The following is a 15,113-nucleotide window of genomic DNA, read 5'->3' as shown; positions in this document are numbered from 1 at the left end:
GCTGCCAACATGACCTCCTCACCTAATAAGGAACCTAAAAATAAAGTTAATTGAAACTGCATTAATTGAAAGACAGTAACTGAGAATCCCTCTTAACTATTACTCTAACTGAACTCTGACCTTAACCTTAACCTTGAACACACTTGATGTCACACTACTAAATGCCAATTGTGTAGAAAAAAAAGAAACATTTTCTAGATGGATAGTTGCGTTTGCCCTGATTTTTAGATTTGACCCTGGGGCATCTTCCTCATCATAATCATCTCCTTTCAGAATCAGTGGCCCGGTTACTCTGGATGATCCAAATATCTCACTGTGAAAAGCGTTTACTATTTCTTTAATATAAAGTTGTTATACCAAACGGAATGCAAGACAAGCCCTGGAGGCAACGGTTAGTGACCGGAGCTATTCTCTGAATGGTACAGTATAAGTCTACATACAAAAAAAAGAAAGCATTTTCTAATTGCCCCCGTGGCTGACTTTTGGGCACTGTGCAATTTACTGTTGAGTTGTTCAGAGTGTTCAACCAACAGTTCCTGTTCCTAGCGTTACGTTAAAATGCCTTTGTGAGCTGGGACTGTTTATAGGAGAAACAATAAGAAGATGGATGTCGCCCAAGATGTAGACTACACTACATTATGGCTGCGTTCCCTAAAAGATATGCAGCATCAGATGCAGAGAAATCATTTGTGACTGCTTAATCTTTCACTTAACACTCAGCAGTTTAACAATGTATTAACAGAAAACTTGAAGTTGCATGCTTTAAATTGAAAATAAAATGCTGTTGGCTGAGATACACTACTCACTTGGGAAATATGGCTTCATTGATTTAATGAAAGCCAATGATGAGAAATACCAAGCCGCAGTTGAAAAAACTGATATGAACAACACCATTTGTCTTTTTCCAAGGTTTACTCCCTCAGAATAGCCAGAATTTATTCCAACAGCTTTAAAACTAAACTCTCAAGTAAACAACAGATGAAATATTGACTAATGTGTCTTCTCGCTACCAACAATTTACACAAGACTTTGGAAAGCTTTGCACCTGGTAGAAAATGTATTCTGCTTATCAGCTGTACACAAAACCAATTAGTCAACAAATAAGCACACCAAATTCAAGCAAATTCATAATTACAACCGTGCTCACTGGGCTGAAACGTGTAATTAAACCATTACATGACACTGTGACAGCTATCACAGAATAACCCTAAACCTGCAACAACAGAGTTGTACATAGGTCTTAGTGCAGTTAGGAGAACATTTTTAAATCCCTTTAGCTGGATAAGCACCAAATTGCCATGTGGAACAAGTTGTCATTACCACCGTGTCTAGAGTAGACAAAATAAAATACCCCAAAGAGATATGTCAGATTTCTACAAAGCCCCAAAACACTCGATCAAGATTTATCAAACAAATATCTCAAAATCTGCATTGTGCAAAACACTAAAGTTGACACATCTCTTTAAAATCTTGAGGCCATCTGCCTGTTTGTCAGCACACAGCAGGTGAGGAGGCATGATGGGTGCATTATCTGATCTGCTTGGGGACTAACTAATGAAAAACATCCAGTCAGAGTTAAAGGGCATGCTGACTAGTTTAACCTGTGTGCTCACCCTCAAACTGCTTATTGCGTTTACTGCTTTAACTGTAACAAGATGTTACAGCCAAAATTGTGTAATGGCCAGAAAATGCCCTCTTTTGGTAAGAGAAATAAAGAAAGGTCACTTAAAAACACAACGAGCATTGAACGTAATGTTAGAAACAAAGGAATATACTAACTAAGAACTATAAACATGTTTGTTACACAACAGCCCCCAAAAGCTTCCAACGGCTTTCAGCTACAGTGGAGAAGAAGGGGAAAGGTGTGACCGTGGAGTTGGGCTGATGCGACAGATAGAGGGAAGCAGATAGGGTTTCATTCATGTGTCAGATTAGAGGGCTCTTTGTTACGGCCAGAGACGGGAACGCATGCCTAGAGAGGACACGGATCGCCCTCGCTCGCCCGACCACTTGTGTTATTGTGTGCAACTGAAGGGATGGTTTGTGGGTTTGTTGCATTCCTGTCGACATCATATGTTGATCCTCAGGGTCGCAAGTCCAACGTTATTGCAGCGATTATTGATTTGAAATGCCACATTTTGCAATTGTTACACCTCGATCACATATGACTCATCCTTTCCTATTGTGTTCTTTTCATGTCACGAGTAAACTGGAAAATATTCACATTGCTATACCTTCATGTCATTTATGCTGAATTTCCAAAAACCTTTGCACGTACAACTAAAACTATCTTCAGGGCTAGATAAGTGGAACAATCTAATTATATGGTCTTTCAAAAAAGGTCCACTAAAAATGACTTGTATCAAAACCTTTCTGAGACCATATCTCACAATAACCATTCTTAGTTATTCTAGTTAGTAAAGACAAAAATAGCCTCTGCTGATCTGCCGATACCAAAAGCAAAGCTCGTAAAATCAATTTCACGATATTAAAACCTGATCCATTATAAATTCAAGTCACAACTACTTCGCATGATTCTCCCCTGTAGTGATGTGTAAGAAAAAGGTAAAAAAATAAATAATAAAAAAAGACTATTTTAAGAAACACAGGGAAGATGCAGTTTAGAACAATTCATTTCACTTATGACAGCCAGCAACTCAAAAGGAGGATCCACTGTGTCAACATCAGTACAAGAGATGATAAAGTGGACAACAACGCACCATCAAGTAGAGACTGCATGTTTCTACAAAAGAAAGAAATCTTAAAATAATTCTGAACAAATATAATAAACCAGATCTTCTCTTTGACGCTTGTGAGTAAAAGATGCAGACGGCCTGAAATTCAGAACAAAGAAAGGTGGCTACTTTTTCTGTAGTTGCAACTTCCAAAAGGAAACTAAACACAGGCAACAACATGAAATATTTACAGACCTGCAACATAAGAGGTCCTTTATACTATAGTTTCAGCCCAATATAGATGGGCTGCGATGACTATTGCAATGATTATTTTCATTGTCCATTAATCAGTTGATTATTTTCTCGATTAATCAATTGGTACATAAAATGTCAGAAAAATGGTGACCATTGTCCCCTAAAGGCCAGGATGTCGTCAAAAACGTGTTGTTTTGATGCTCGGTTAAGTAAATTAACCAGAAAATATTCACATTTAAGAAGCTGGAATCATTTTCTAAATAGTCCTGTAGAACAGAACCCCTTTGATTTGTGAAGCCCTGGGACATGGATTAATTAATTCATGTTTAGTCCCCAAAATGAATATATTCAATATTAAATTAATCTCGACAACATAGATCACAATGAATTCATCGTGTGGTTGCCCTTTGAGACGGCCTTGTGTCTTTGGCACCCTTAATATATGCCGCATTTATTCAAAAGGAAATAAATATCACCTTAATGTAAAGTTTCAAATTGATAATGAGAACCGGTGACATTAACCGTGTGCGGTTGCATTTGGTTTCCACACCTAGCAGTCAACCATATGACCTTGACTTTCAGGTAAAGCCAAAGTTACGTACCACACAACAAAGTCACCCACCTCCTGTGTTGCTTAACCGAGGAGCCATGAGCCACAGAGCTTTCCATCAGTCAATGGTTTACAGAGTAGTTTCTAGAATGCTTAGTGGAAGGCATCATTGTGATGTTAAGGAGTGATCATTCAAGTGATATTGGAGCATGTGTGTATCCAGATATGTAATACATGGTAGGGGCTTTTTGTTGTTTACATGTTTTTTTTCAAAAAAGGGGTGGACTGATATAATGGGGGCCCATTAGTGTCCCATATGGATCATCCTACATAAGGAGATGTCATAAACGTATTAAATTTAAAAAAGTGCTGCGTAAAAGTGTAGCCTGCCCGTGTCAACTGAAAATGACAGTAGACGAATATGTCGCTCAGCAGTATTTGTTGCAACCCGACTGAGAATCAACACCACACTTTGCAGCTCCTTGCAGCTTTCGGCACGGTGTTTTGGTTAGCGAGACAACCAAGACAACCAAAATAGTGCTGCTACCTTTAAAACCGTGGTCTGCTACTTGCAGCACAGGAGCTCACACAAAAGTGACTTTGCTACACGCCAAAAAAAAAGATGAAGAAAACAAGATGACTGGGAAAGGAAGTCAAAACATTAACAAACAAAGTTCAAGAGAGACCCAGATATTTTTCTGAGGAGTTGGCAGAACAAACTAGGGCTAAAACACAAGTGACCATTGGACCATTTGGAATTTGACAGGTAGTTAGAAAAAGGTCTCCAATGGCTTCTCTGGCTCACTAATGTTCAACTTTGTTCACCGGTACCTTTGTGGGGAGCACTAAGCATGCTGCACGATAGCTTTGTGTGATCTTGTGGGCTGCCAGCTGCTGCCCGGAGTTTTATCTGAGCCAGCATGGTTTTGATCAGTTTATTTGGTGCCACAAACTAAACGATTACAGAAAGCTTCACAGGGTTGTGAAGTAGGGCGTTGATCCTCAGTGGAATTGGAAGCAGCCCTTTCACATCAGTATTATTATTTGCATATTGCTGCTTTAAATACTAATATAATTAATTATATGTATTGTTGTGCATATACCTGCCACTTATTTCAATCTGCCACTGAAAAAAAGCCCAAGCTATATTTTGAAATGTGATAATCCTGCACTTATGCTTGGTTTTTAATGCATGGAGGGGGAAATGAAGAAAAACATTTTTTGTGAAGTTTACCACCGTCTGCGTTTCAGCTCTGCTTTAAAAAGACTTTGATATTGTCAACCAAGACAGGTACGACCCACCGAGCAATGATAAGGCAACCAAAACATCCGAGTAGCAGAACATGAGTACAGCTAATGAGTGACTGTTTAGGATACTGCACCACACGGAGATATTATCATATCAGTTTTAATATTAGTTAGATATTACAAAGAAGAGGCGTTAAAAAGGGTTCAACTCCTCATTCTCAAGTGTACTTTCACTTTTAACTGAAACAGACACTGTCGTACCGTTAAGGCCACAGTAGTGTTGTATGAGGTACAAAGGATATAAAACAAAACCAGCATAATGAGCTGCTTTTTTTGTTCATAACTCCAGCCCATGTGTCACAAGTCATCACAACCACTGTTTTAGGTCACGCTAGAATATTTCAAGACAATCCTCCTGAGGAACCTATGTGGCATTCAACCAAATACAGTGGAGGACAGTGGAGAAGGCTGCAAATGAGATACTGTAAAAGAGAAGTCTGGCCTCTGGTAAATCAGATTATCACCCGATTGAAGGAGCTGAGGATGTGGAGGGTGACGAGCATAATGGAATGCAGAGAGCGATCGCTCAAAGCCCTAAAATGACACTGACCTTGCTAAACATGGAGTCCCAGTGGCAGACAGACAGAGGCTGCACATTGATATTTCTGTCAAAAGATATGCCTGGCTGACTCTCCGGCTCAAGAAAATTCAAAAAGTAATTAGAAGCCATCTCTCTTTGGACTGTGGCACTGAAAACAATACCTCCTTGTGATATTTATCGCACAAATCTAAAGCCACTAACTAGGCAGTCACATGTTTTTCTGACGGTCATTAAAAATAGAGACAGATATTTGAGGCATCTCAATCAAAATATTCCATTCAATGTTTAGCAAATTCTATATTCTCTCTAAAGACAAAGAAAACACAAATGTCCCTTTTGCCAACATAAGCCACTCAAAGTTGAAATCCCTGGTCTCATTTCCAGCACACTTCATTAGTAGACAATTACCAAAACATTTTCGTCTGAAACTTGTGAAACCGGAGCTGAAACGCTTAGTTGATAATTCATTATTTGCCGCTTCCAGCTTCTCAAATGTAACCAAAAGATTAAATTGATATTAATAAAAATGTGTTATCTTATAAAATACAATGTGTCCATTTACATCTCAGGCTAAACAGGAAAATAATTCGATGTAGTTGCCATAGCTAAAATCTTTAACTTTTTATCTGTATTTTTGCTTTCTTGTGGCAGCCATAAAGGCCTATTGGCCGACCCGCTGGTTGGATGACTAGTAGTTGTACCACCTCATGAGGAGAAAGTGTCCTCACTACGGGGGTTGGAGCTGAAAGCAAACTTGACTCCAAACATAGAGGATGAGCCTCCCATTTCTAAAAAAGGACTCCATTGTGTTGCCACAGTGACAAAGCGGTTTTGCTGGTTCCACCTCCACCTCTCTTCCGTTTCTTCCTCCCCCCGCCCCCTAACCAGCCACACTCTAAATGAGCATGCTCTCTCCTTCACCCTAAACTTCCTTGTTACCAGTAGTCATTCATTCTTCTCATGCAGGTGCTGCAAAGTCATTTCATAACTCGGGCAGCCAAAGGGGCCATCACAGACAGTCAAAGCTGTATAAGGAATTGCAGTTGGCCAACAGGTATTAGACCACACACACACACACACACACACACACACACACACACACACTGCCTGACCTGGATATGTCACAAAAAAGCACAAGCTGATTTGCTTTAACAGCTTTGCTGCCATGCTCACTCTCCTGACGTAGCATCCTGTCATTTAATTAAAAAACTAGATACACAATGAGACTGTCATCTAAAACCAGGTTTATAACAAGCTTTCTGATACCCAATGCATAACGAATTCACAGTTTCATATTAGAATAAAAGCTCATGACACTTTCCAATGTGTGCTTCTCCCTATAAAAAAAAAGTACTCCACTTAATTGTGTGTTGCACGAATAATCCACGCCTGCAGAGGAGGATGACGTCAGACTTTTGCAAACATTTAGATGGCACTGACAGTCGCCCTCCACGGCGTGACACCGTGCTATCTAAGGCCTATCCTAAGCTCTCATAATCAGCTTACCAGGTTGAACACCGTCTCCACAATGTCTCGGTTGGAAACTTCCCCAACTTCCACCAGGCCAGCAAGCACGGCGAATTTCATCTTTATCCCCCTGATGGGCACTCCGGGGTTGAGCGCCATGGCGCCCGATCCCTCGTCCTTTCCATCACCTGGCTGCGCAGCGCCCGCTGTCTCCTCGCTAGCCATTGCTAGGGAAGGACGGGACAGGTGGTGTTCACAGGTAAGGCACCTGTTCACCTCCGATGGGAGGGGGGTGGGGGTGTGCAGCCGATGTCGGGAGGAGAAAGAGGGCTCTAGCTCCCCTTCCGCTGAGTTGTTGACAGTACGCAGGCACACAAAGCGAACGTTTTCCTCCCCATTCAAAACAGTGTAGCTAAAGTGGGCAAAAAAAGGCGCAAAGGTAGTGCGTTGGCCGTTGACACTGCGGGACTGGATGTGTCGCCGCTTCACTCCACGGTGAACTACTCCGCTCCGCTGGTCCGCAACTTGATCCCAGACGGATGGATTAATGTCGTTAAAAGCCGCGAGGAAGTCTGCTGCAGGTAACAAGACGAGGAGGGGAGGGGGGGCGAAGCAGGTGAAGCAGAGCTCGCGCGTAACCTCTTGCTCTTTCAGACGGCAGCCGCGGTGACTTTAATATCTCCGCACAGCAGTGGAAGTTGCTATTGTCACGGAGTCCAGACACTTGACAGGTAACGCGCTTGGCAGAAGCGAAAACTCACACAAAAAACGGGAGTAAGTCCGTCAGCAGCTCTGGCAGAAGTCGACAAAGGGACAGCTGTCCGCTCGGTCCTCCCGGGCAAACTCCTCCGACTTGCTCAAACGTCAACGTTAACCCAGCTGCGCTGCGTTCTCTTCCTGATTTACCCCAGTAGCTTCAGCTCGTCACCGCCATGACAGCGTAGCCCTTGAATGGGTGGCGCATGCGCAGGGGGGAGCAGTCTATTCAGCTCACTGGCAGGTGTGTGCCGCTCAGGTGGCTCTCCAGCACGACACGCCGGGATTCAGGGAGAACCAACTGCGCGTCCATGTTTATTCAGGGACTTCACGTTTCATCATCCCGACAGGGATATGAAGGAAGTGGTGGGAAATTAAGCATTACATTTACTCAAGTAAGCTATTGTACTTGAGTGCAATTTTGCTGTAATATACTTGTTTTTTGCTCCACTGCATTTCAGGGGAAGAAACAGCATGTTCTCACAATTAAAGTTACTAGTTTCTTCTTCCATAAAAAATATGATTTGCTTGTATAGTATGATGCAGTATCATACTACTATGCTAGTATACAAAATATATATAATTGTCTCAGCAATGAAAACTAACAATAAAATGCTTCTATGATTAAAAATGTATGTTTAAAGCATGGTATTTGTACTTTTATTTTAGTAAAGGATCTGGGTGAGTCTTCTACTACTGTTATTTAATGGTACTCTTCTAAAACTCCATTAGATGTAAAATGTTGTACTTTTTACTGCGCTACATTTATCTCAGTAACTTTGCAGAAGATTTTACATTGAAAATATCATAAATTCATATAATCTGATGTATTGTTCTAAACCACATAACTATAAGATCAGCTTTTATTGATCCACCACAGGAAAATATGTCATCACAGCTGCAGTTACAGATGCATACTAGATATTATATTACTATTCAAACAAAAATACGGATGAATACATTCTACCTATCTGCACCATGAGTACTTTTACTTTTGATACTTAGCTATAACTTGTACTTTTATTTAAGTAACTGTTTAAATAACTGTTGTAACATTGTATTACTTCTACTTATATAAAAGGCTCTGAATACTTCCTCCACCAAAGGTCAGTTAAAATTTCCTCTGACACACTTGTGAAAACAAGCAGCCATAAATAAAACAAGTTTACCGATCATAGAACTGACTTCTGCCACTAATCTACTGTAAATGAAATGCAGATTGTCATGGCAGAACAATAAAAAACTGATATATTTTCACAGATTGTTTTATATTTGTGTTAGTCTGTTTGTTTCTATTTTAATTTATTTTCTATTAGGTTTTTTGACTCGCACTGTGTTAATTGTTATGCACCAAATCACCATGAGAAATATCTTGTATGTGCAATACATGGCAATAAAACTGTTCCTAATTCTGATTCCTGATTTTGAATAAATCCAAAATTAAAAAAGTAGATATTATATTAATTTAGAAGCAATATAGATCATCCAGTAGCTCTCGGTAAAATCACAACCCAGAATGTAACAGCTGAAAAAATACCATAAATAATAAATCAAAACTTTACTGTGCCATATACAACAAACCCTTAGAAAGAATAAAGCACCCTAATTTAGGCTGTGACAAAAATATAAAGAGGGTGTTGAAATGTAGTTAGAACTTAGTTTTTTCTGCAGCACAACAGCACATTGACAGATGTCTGCATCCCAAGGCAGCTGAAAACAAACATTAAAGCAAAGGGACAGCTCAGCTTTGCTCGCCTTTTCAAATCACCACCACATAGCTGCGTGGACGAGAGGTCCCAGTTTCATGTCTGTTAATGCATGAAGGAAAATCCGATTAAAACCCAATTTTGTAAAGTTATAATCCGTACATAAACAATGCCCACTTTCAAGTATTTATCTGCTCCTTTTGTGTACTCATTCTGGTGACTTCATATTTGCTCTGCAGGATGGCTGAGCAATGCGTGTTGTTGCCACAGAGGCAGCTGGCGTCACTACCGCTGACCTCCCATAAGTGTAGCTGAGCCCTCGGGAACCCGGGGAGTCATAGAAGCCAGCGGCACCACCCAAGAGACGCAGGACTCGTCTCTTGTGTAATGACCTGAAATCAACAGACTTGTTCACTGCAGCCCAAAGGAAGACCTTCCTAAATACGGCCTTGGACGGCTTTTATTGACCTTTTGAGTTGAACATGCACCATGGTGTATTATTTTTCTCAGCTCTATAGAGATAATTAGACTCCAAGATTGAGACATTAAGTGGCATAGAACAGTTGTACTGTAATCATCGTTTGCTCTCTGCCATCCTGTTCGTCAGTCTCACTATGAGAGCAGAAGATTATCATTCCTGCAAATGATTTAGCGTCAAAGACAACAGTTAAAATCAATGACAATTTGCCAATTCCAATTCCAAGCCATCAATTTAATTGTTATGGCTAGTTTAAACAGTACAGCAGATATTTTAGATTAAATGCAAACAAAAACTGCAACTATAAATGGTCGTAAAAACAAAACACAGAAGAAAACCTCTGCAAGAAAACAAATAACCTTAGCACCACCATCTTTATTTGTAGAATAAGAATCTTAATGGACAAGTGCGGGTGTCTCTGCTGCAGTGTCTTCACCTTTTAATGAGACGCAAATTTACATTTTATAAACATTCTCACTGCTTTTGTAAGACTTTTGTAACTTTTTTAGATAGGAACATATACATGCGTTTGTTCACCAATTTGTCTGATCAATTTAACAACATATCATTTGTCTTCGGAAGTCTTTGGAATAATACTGACAATATGAACACTCAGTGCTATGAGTGTGCAGGAGTTTTTTTTTTACTTTGAATTGACCAACAGACAAAATGTTTCCCTTTGTTCCAATAACAGTGTGGGTGGATAACAAGCTACACACCCTCATGATGTATTTACACTCAAAGAAACTGGTTCTGCCTGCTCAGAGATCACAATGTTGGCTTTTCTTTATTAATTCAAGTAATCATGCCACGCAAACTGTCACTTAAATTGAGGCATATTTAGTGTAAAAATTAAACACAATACATGACATGATATGCATCGAAGCAAATATAGGCTGTGTCATTGTGAGTTGTTTATATAAATTAACATCTACAGTAGTTGTGAAATTAAATCACATTCTAATAATGTTGAATTCACAGCTTTGAATGAAATGGTTTCCATATTATTTTATTTAGAATTCTCCTAAACTTACAGTAGGTCATTTATTTTTCAGTTTCAGAAACTTCATGTAGGCCTACGTCTAGGCCTTTAGAGAAATTCTGAAACTGAGGGACAAAGGGGATTTTTCCGTTGTTCTGAATTAATTGATATACAAATGCAATTCAATGAGTATCAGTCCAATATCAGTGTATTTATTTTATTTATTTCAAGTATGTATTCCACTGTAAGGAATGGGGGTAGCTCGTCTGTGTAAAAGGATAGAAAAGGAAATTTCACAAATAGGTATTCATAAGCTTATAAAATAAAAAAGGCATCTATTTGCTTTAAATTATTTACTCGGTTCACAGTTATTTCATTAGCTCCATGTTCTCAGAATATTATTTTCCCTTTTACCAGGAGAGGGCGCCGAATGAAACTCCCAGGACTCGCGAGAAAACGCAAATCTCACGACCGGGATCGCTCTCTTTAACTCTCGCGGTATTTCTCTCTTCCTCCTCTTTCACTCCCTGTAGCCAACATGGCAGTCGGCAAGAATAAGAGACTGACCAAAGGCGGCAAAAAAGGTGCCAAAAAGAAGATGTAAGTAGAAAATTCTTACATCGTTACACTAAACAGGCTTTACCATTTTCACTGGTGTCACGTCGGTACGACATATGTGAAGGATGAAGCCGATTTAAAGTAGATGCCGCTGGGTCGGCGCTAGTCTCGTCACCGGCCTCTGTCGCGCTGGATGAAGTCGTAACGTGCCGTGTCTCTTTTTACTCAGAGTTTTTGTATTTAGTCGTACTTGGTGTGATTTATGCTGCTTCTGATTTGTAGCAATAAGTTGCATAGAGCTGTGGGCCACTTTGGTAGTTTATTACACGTAACGTGACTTGCTGCGGGCTCCTAACGTAGCACGCTAGCATGGCTTTAGCCGAGCTTACCCAATCAACATGGCAGCCAGACGCCACAATTAACTTGGTTGATTCCTGATCAGGTTAATGGTGTTGTACGACATATTTGAACAACCAGAGGGTCTCAATTTTTTTGACCACGTCGTTAAGGACACTGGTGAGTTGATCGGATACACGTTAACCCTCCACGGCGGCTAGTAACCAGAGCAGTGCCCTTTGCAGTGCGTGGTGCGCAGCCTGTATGCTAGTAGCACACGTCTGCTCTGCAACCCCGTCTGTGTTCTGGTGGACTGTCATTTCTGCTCAACGAGTTGTCTCTAAGTGATTTTTTTATCTCTCTTGCAGTGTCGACCCTTTCTCGAAGAAGGATTGGTATGATGTCAAGGCACCAGCCATGTTCAACATCCGCAATATCGGCAAGACCTTGGTCACCAGGACTCAGGGAACCAGTAAGTCCTCATGTTGTAAATTATGTATATGTTCATCTGTCTTGCATACATACTCTCAAGCTCCTATTTATAGCACTCAGCACACGTGTTGGATTTTGACTCTCCATTAATGAGTTTCCACTGATTCCAAATATTGCCATTACTTTAATTTATATATGTACTTTTTAAATTTTCTAACGTACGTTATTCCCACCCACGTAGGAATTGCCTCTGATGGTCTTAAGGGACGTGTGTTCGAGGTGAGCCTCGCTGACCTGCAGAACGACGAGGTGGCCTTCCGCAAGTTCAAACTCATTTCTGAGGATGTTCAGGGCAAGAACTGCCTGACCAACTTCCACGGCATGGACCTCACCCGCGACAAGATGTGCTCCATGGTCAAGAAATGGCAGGTAATGATCATGGTTTTTACTTTATTACTCCATGCCCCTCATAAAATGTCACTGTAGCCGTTGTGAGTTTGTTGGACCGATGCTCATCCTCAAATGTGGCGGGATTCAATATCTAACCCTGCTTACAAGTTAATCGTTTCCACATTACAATGTCTATTAAGCGCATGTTCCTACAATAACAATTAAGGATGAGTACTACTAGAACATAAACTGGTTTTAAGAGCAGTGCCAGTGTGCAATCGGAGTTGGGTTGGACTGCCTAGGAAAATTTAACAGGAATGGCAGTTCAGGTACCTTTTTTTTTTTTTAGGTGTTTGATTAACTCTTGCATGCCGATTTTCTCTGGCAACAGTTTAAAACGGGTACTCAAGCTTTTGAGTCATAAGCAGTCATACTGATTTAGTTAATATCACAGTTTTGTAGTGAGTATAAGGAGAATATTGGGTTAACGTTTCTTTTATAGGAACCACATGCATGTCAATTTGAGGAGATTTGAATGTTTTGATGGGCCATTTGAAGTGCAATAATGCCCTAATACATAGACTCATTGTTCAAGTAATGGGAATAATATTCTGAATACTTTCCATTTAATGTTTTTTTTAATAAAGCCTAAAGAGGCTAGTTGGCCAAACTACACATTGTTCTGTTCCAGAAACAGCTATTGAGCTCCATGAAAATGGAAGAAAAGTGCAATTTGGCCAATGTTTTTTTTTTTTGCTTTTCCAACCCCTAAATTGTGAAGCCATTTCATTAAGGGTCAAATGTGCTTGTGATTACTTGATGAATAGTTTAGTTACTGGAAAGAATACAGGATTCTTGCAAAACTGTTTTGATCCCCAAAAAATGGAGAGGACCAGTTCACTTTTCTTAAATTATTCTTTTTAAATCGTGTTTGCTTTTAAAATGAGGTGTGTGTGTGTGTGTATACCCAACACCGATTGAACAAAACTTCAGTGAAGAAGGGCATGTTGTAAGGAGGGAAGCAAAGCGGACAAAGGTCTACAGAGCAATAAGTATCACAAGTGGTGTAGTTTTCCCGATAACGTCTAACCAGAATTCATTGTTTTTTTCTTTTCTTCTCAGACTATGATTGAAGCCCATGTGGATGTGAAGACCACCGACGGCTACCTTCTGCGTCTGTTTTGCGTGGGTTTCACAAAGAAGCGCACCAACCAGATCAGAAAGACGTCCTACGCCCAGCACCAGCAGGTCCGTCAGATTCGCAAGAAGATGATGGAGATCATGACCCGTGAGGTTCAGACCAACGACCTGAAGGAAGTTGTCAACAAGATGTAAGTCATGTGCAGTTTCTCCGGAAACTGAATGAACATTCGTTTAAAGTATTTTCATAATGCAGACACGTCTTTGTGATTGGCAGCTTCACCAAAATCTAATTCTTTATTTATTTCTAGATGAGGCTCTAATGTTAGCAGTGGCTTAATTTGCATAGAAATGGCAAACATCATTACCATTTGTTTTATACAGAGTCGTGGCTTTTGCTAATTCAATAGTTAATGGGTAGTTCTCATTTTGTTGTCATTTTCCTTGTGTTCCTTTTTTAAACGAGCCAGTTTAAGGCTGTCCTTGACCAAAGAAATTCTTGGCCCGCTAACACTTGTAAGATTTAGTTGACTATTGGATTAGTTGATCTAATCAACAGATTTGTAAAACTGTTTTACAACAGAGATGTTCATAAATGTCTTGGAAATAAGTCATTTAGTATGGGGGAGAATAAAATGACAGCCAATGACGGAGCTAGTCTATGGAGACCACTAAGAGGCGCTATGCCACTTTATGCAGACTTGTGTAGAAAGGGGCTTGTGTTTCGTGAACAGTTTGCATTAGTGTGTTTGTATGTTGTGTTCCAGGATCCCTGACAGTGTTGGTAAGGACATTGAGAAGGCCTGCCAGTCCATCTACCCTCTCCACGACGTCTACGTTCGCAAGGTCAAGATGCTGAAGAAGCCCAAGTTTGAGTGTAAGTGATGCACAGCTTTAACACAGGCTGTTTTTTATTTTCCACTGTCAGTGGGAACGTATGATGACAAACAGTTTCCATCCCAGATGATCGCATGATTACTACCCATTTAGATCACCTGATGTTCCCATGCATGAAAATCATGTTTTCATTGTGGAAGGATGAAGCAGATTTGCTCAGACTGGTTTCCAGGTCAAATCTTGAATGGGCTTTAAGACGTGATGGATGAAACAAAATTAGAGTTTTCACTTCAAACATCCAGCTACTTGAATTTGCCAGTATCCTTATCTTTTTTGTGTTCTGTTGCAGTGGGCAAACTGATGGAGCTCCACGGTGAGGGCGGCGCCACCAGTGCTGCAAAGCCAACTGGTGATGACACTGGAGCCAAGGTGGAGAGGGCTGACGGCTATGAGCCCCCCATCCAGGAAACAGTCTAAACACCCTGACAGATTTAATAAAAAATGTAAATGACCAACAAACTCTTGTCTTTCTGATTCATGTTTTGTGCATATGTTAGACTCAATAGAAACTTGTACAAGCTGAGAAATAAAATCCAATAGCCCTGCAAAAACTCTGAAACTTGAGACTCTCCTACATGGTATTTATACTGTATAATATAACACTGTTTTAGAATCTGTCAACTATTCTGTTTCAAGTTATTG

General features: G+C 40.3%; 2 protein-coding genes across 2 annotated transcripts in view; one reads left to right on the top strand and one right to left on the bottom strand.

Moving 5' to 3' along the window:
• lrba (LPS-responsive vesicle trafficking, beach and anchor containing) overlaps positions 1 to 7,021 on the bottom strand; it is a gene marked incomplete at its 5' end in the record, with an annotated part of 181,654 nt that extends 174,633 nt beyond the window's left edge. The window contains one exon of the mRNA XM_079220303.1: positions 6,836 to 7,021. Coding sequence (XP_079076429.1) covers positions 6,836 to 7,021 — 186 coding nt within the window. The remainder of the gene's footprint in view (positions 1 to 6,835) is intronic.
• Positions 7,022 to 11,239: 4,218 nt separating this feature from the next.
• rps3a (ribosomal protein S3A) lies at positions 11,240 to 14,956 on the top strand. The gene is made up of 6 exons (XM_079219669.1): positions 11,240 to 11,318; positions 11,981 to 12,084; positions 12,286 to 12,473; positions 13,557 to 13,765; positions 14,342 to 14,451; positions 14,761 to 14,956. Exons 1-6 carry the CDS (start codon positions 11,257 to 11,259, stop codon positions 14,886 to 14,888), a joined length of 801 nt encoding a protein of 266 aa, XP_079075795.1. The 5' UTR covers positions 11,240 to 11,256; the 3' UTR covers positions 14,889 to 14,956.
• The last annotated feature ends 157 nt before the right edge of the window (positions 14,957 to 15,113 follow it).

The sequence above is a fragment of the Taurulus bubalis genome, assembly GCF_910589615.1.
Source record: "Taurulus bubalis genome assembly, chromosome: 6".
Classification (NCBI taxonomy): Eukaryota; Metazoa; Chordata; class Actinopteri; order Perciformes; family Cottidae; genus Taurulus; species Taurulus bubalis.
This window is presented reverse-complemented; position numbering and strand designations above follow the sequence as displayed.

Bases quoted from the DNA above. Each gene is read 5' to 3' on its own strand.
- rps3a (XM_079219669.1), top strand. From the start codon at position 11,257: ATGGCAGTCGGCAAGAATAAGAGACTGACCAAAGGCGGCAAAAAAGGT. The intron at 11,319-11,980 runs GTAAGTAGAAAA...TCTCTCTTGCAG, and splicing joins AAAGGTGCCAAAAAGAAGAT to TGTCGACCCTTTCTCGAAGA. The intron at 13,766-14,341 runs GTAAGTCATGTG...GTTGTGTTCCAG, and splicing joins AAGGAAGTTGTCAACAAGAT to GATCCCTGACAGTGTTGGTA.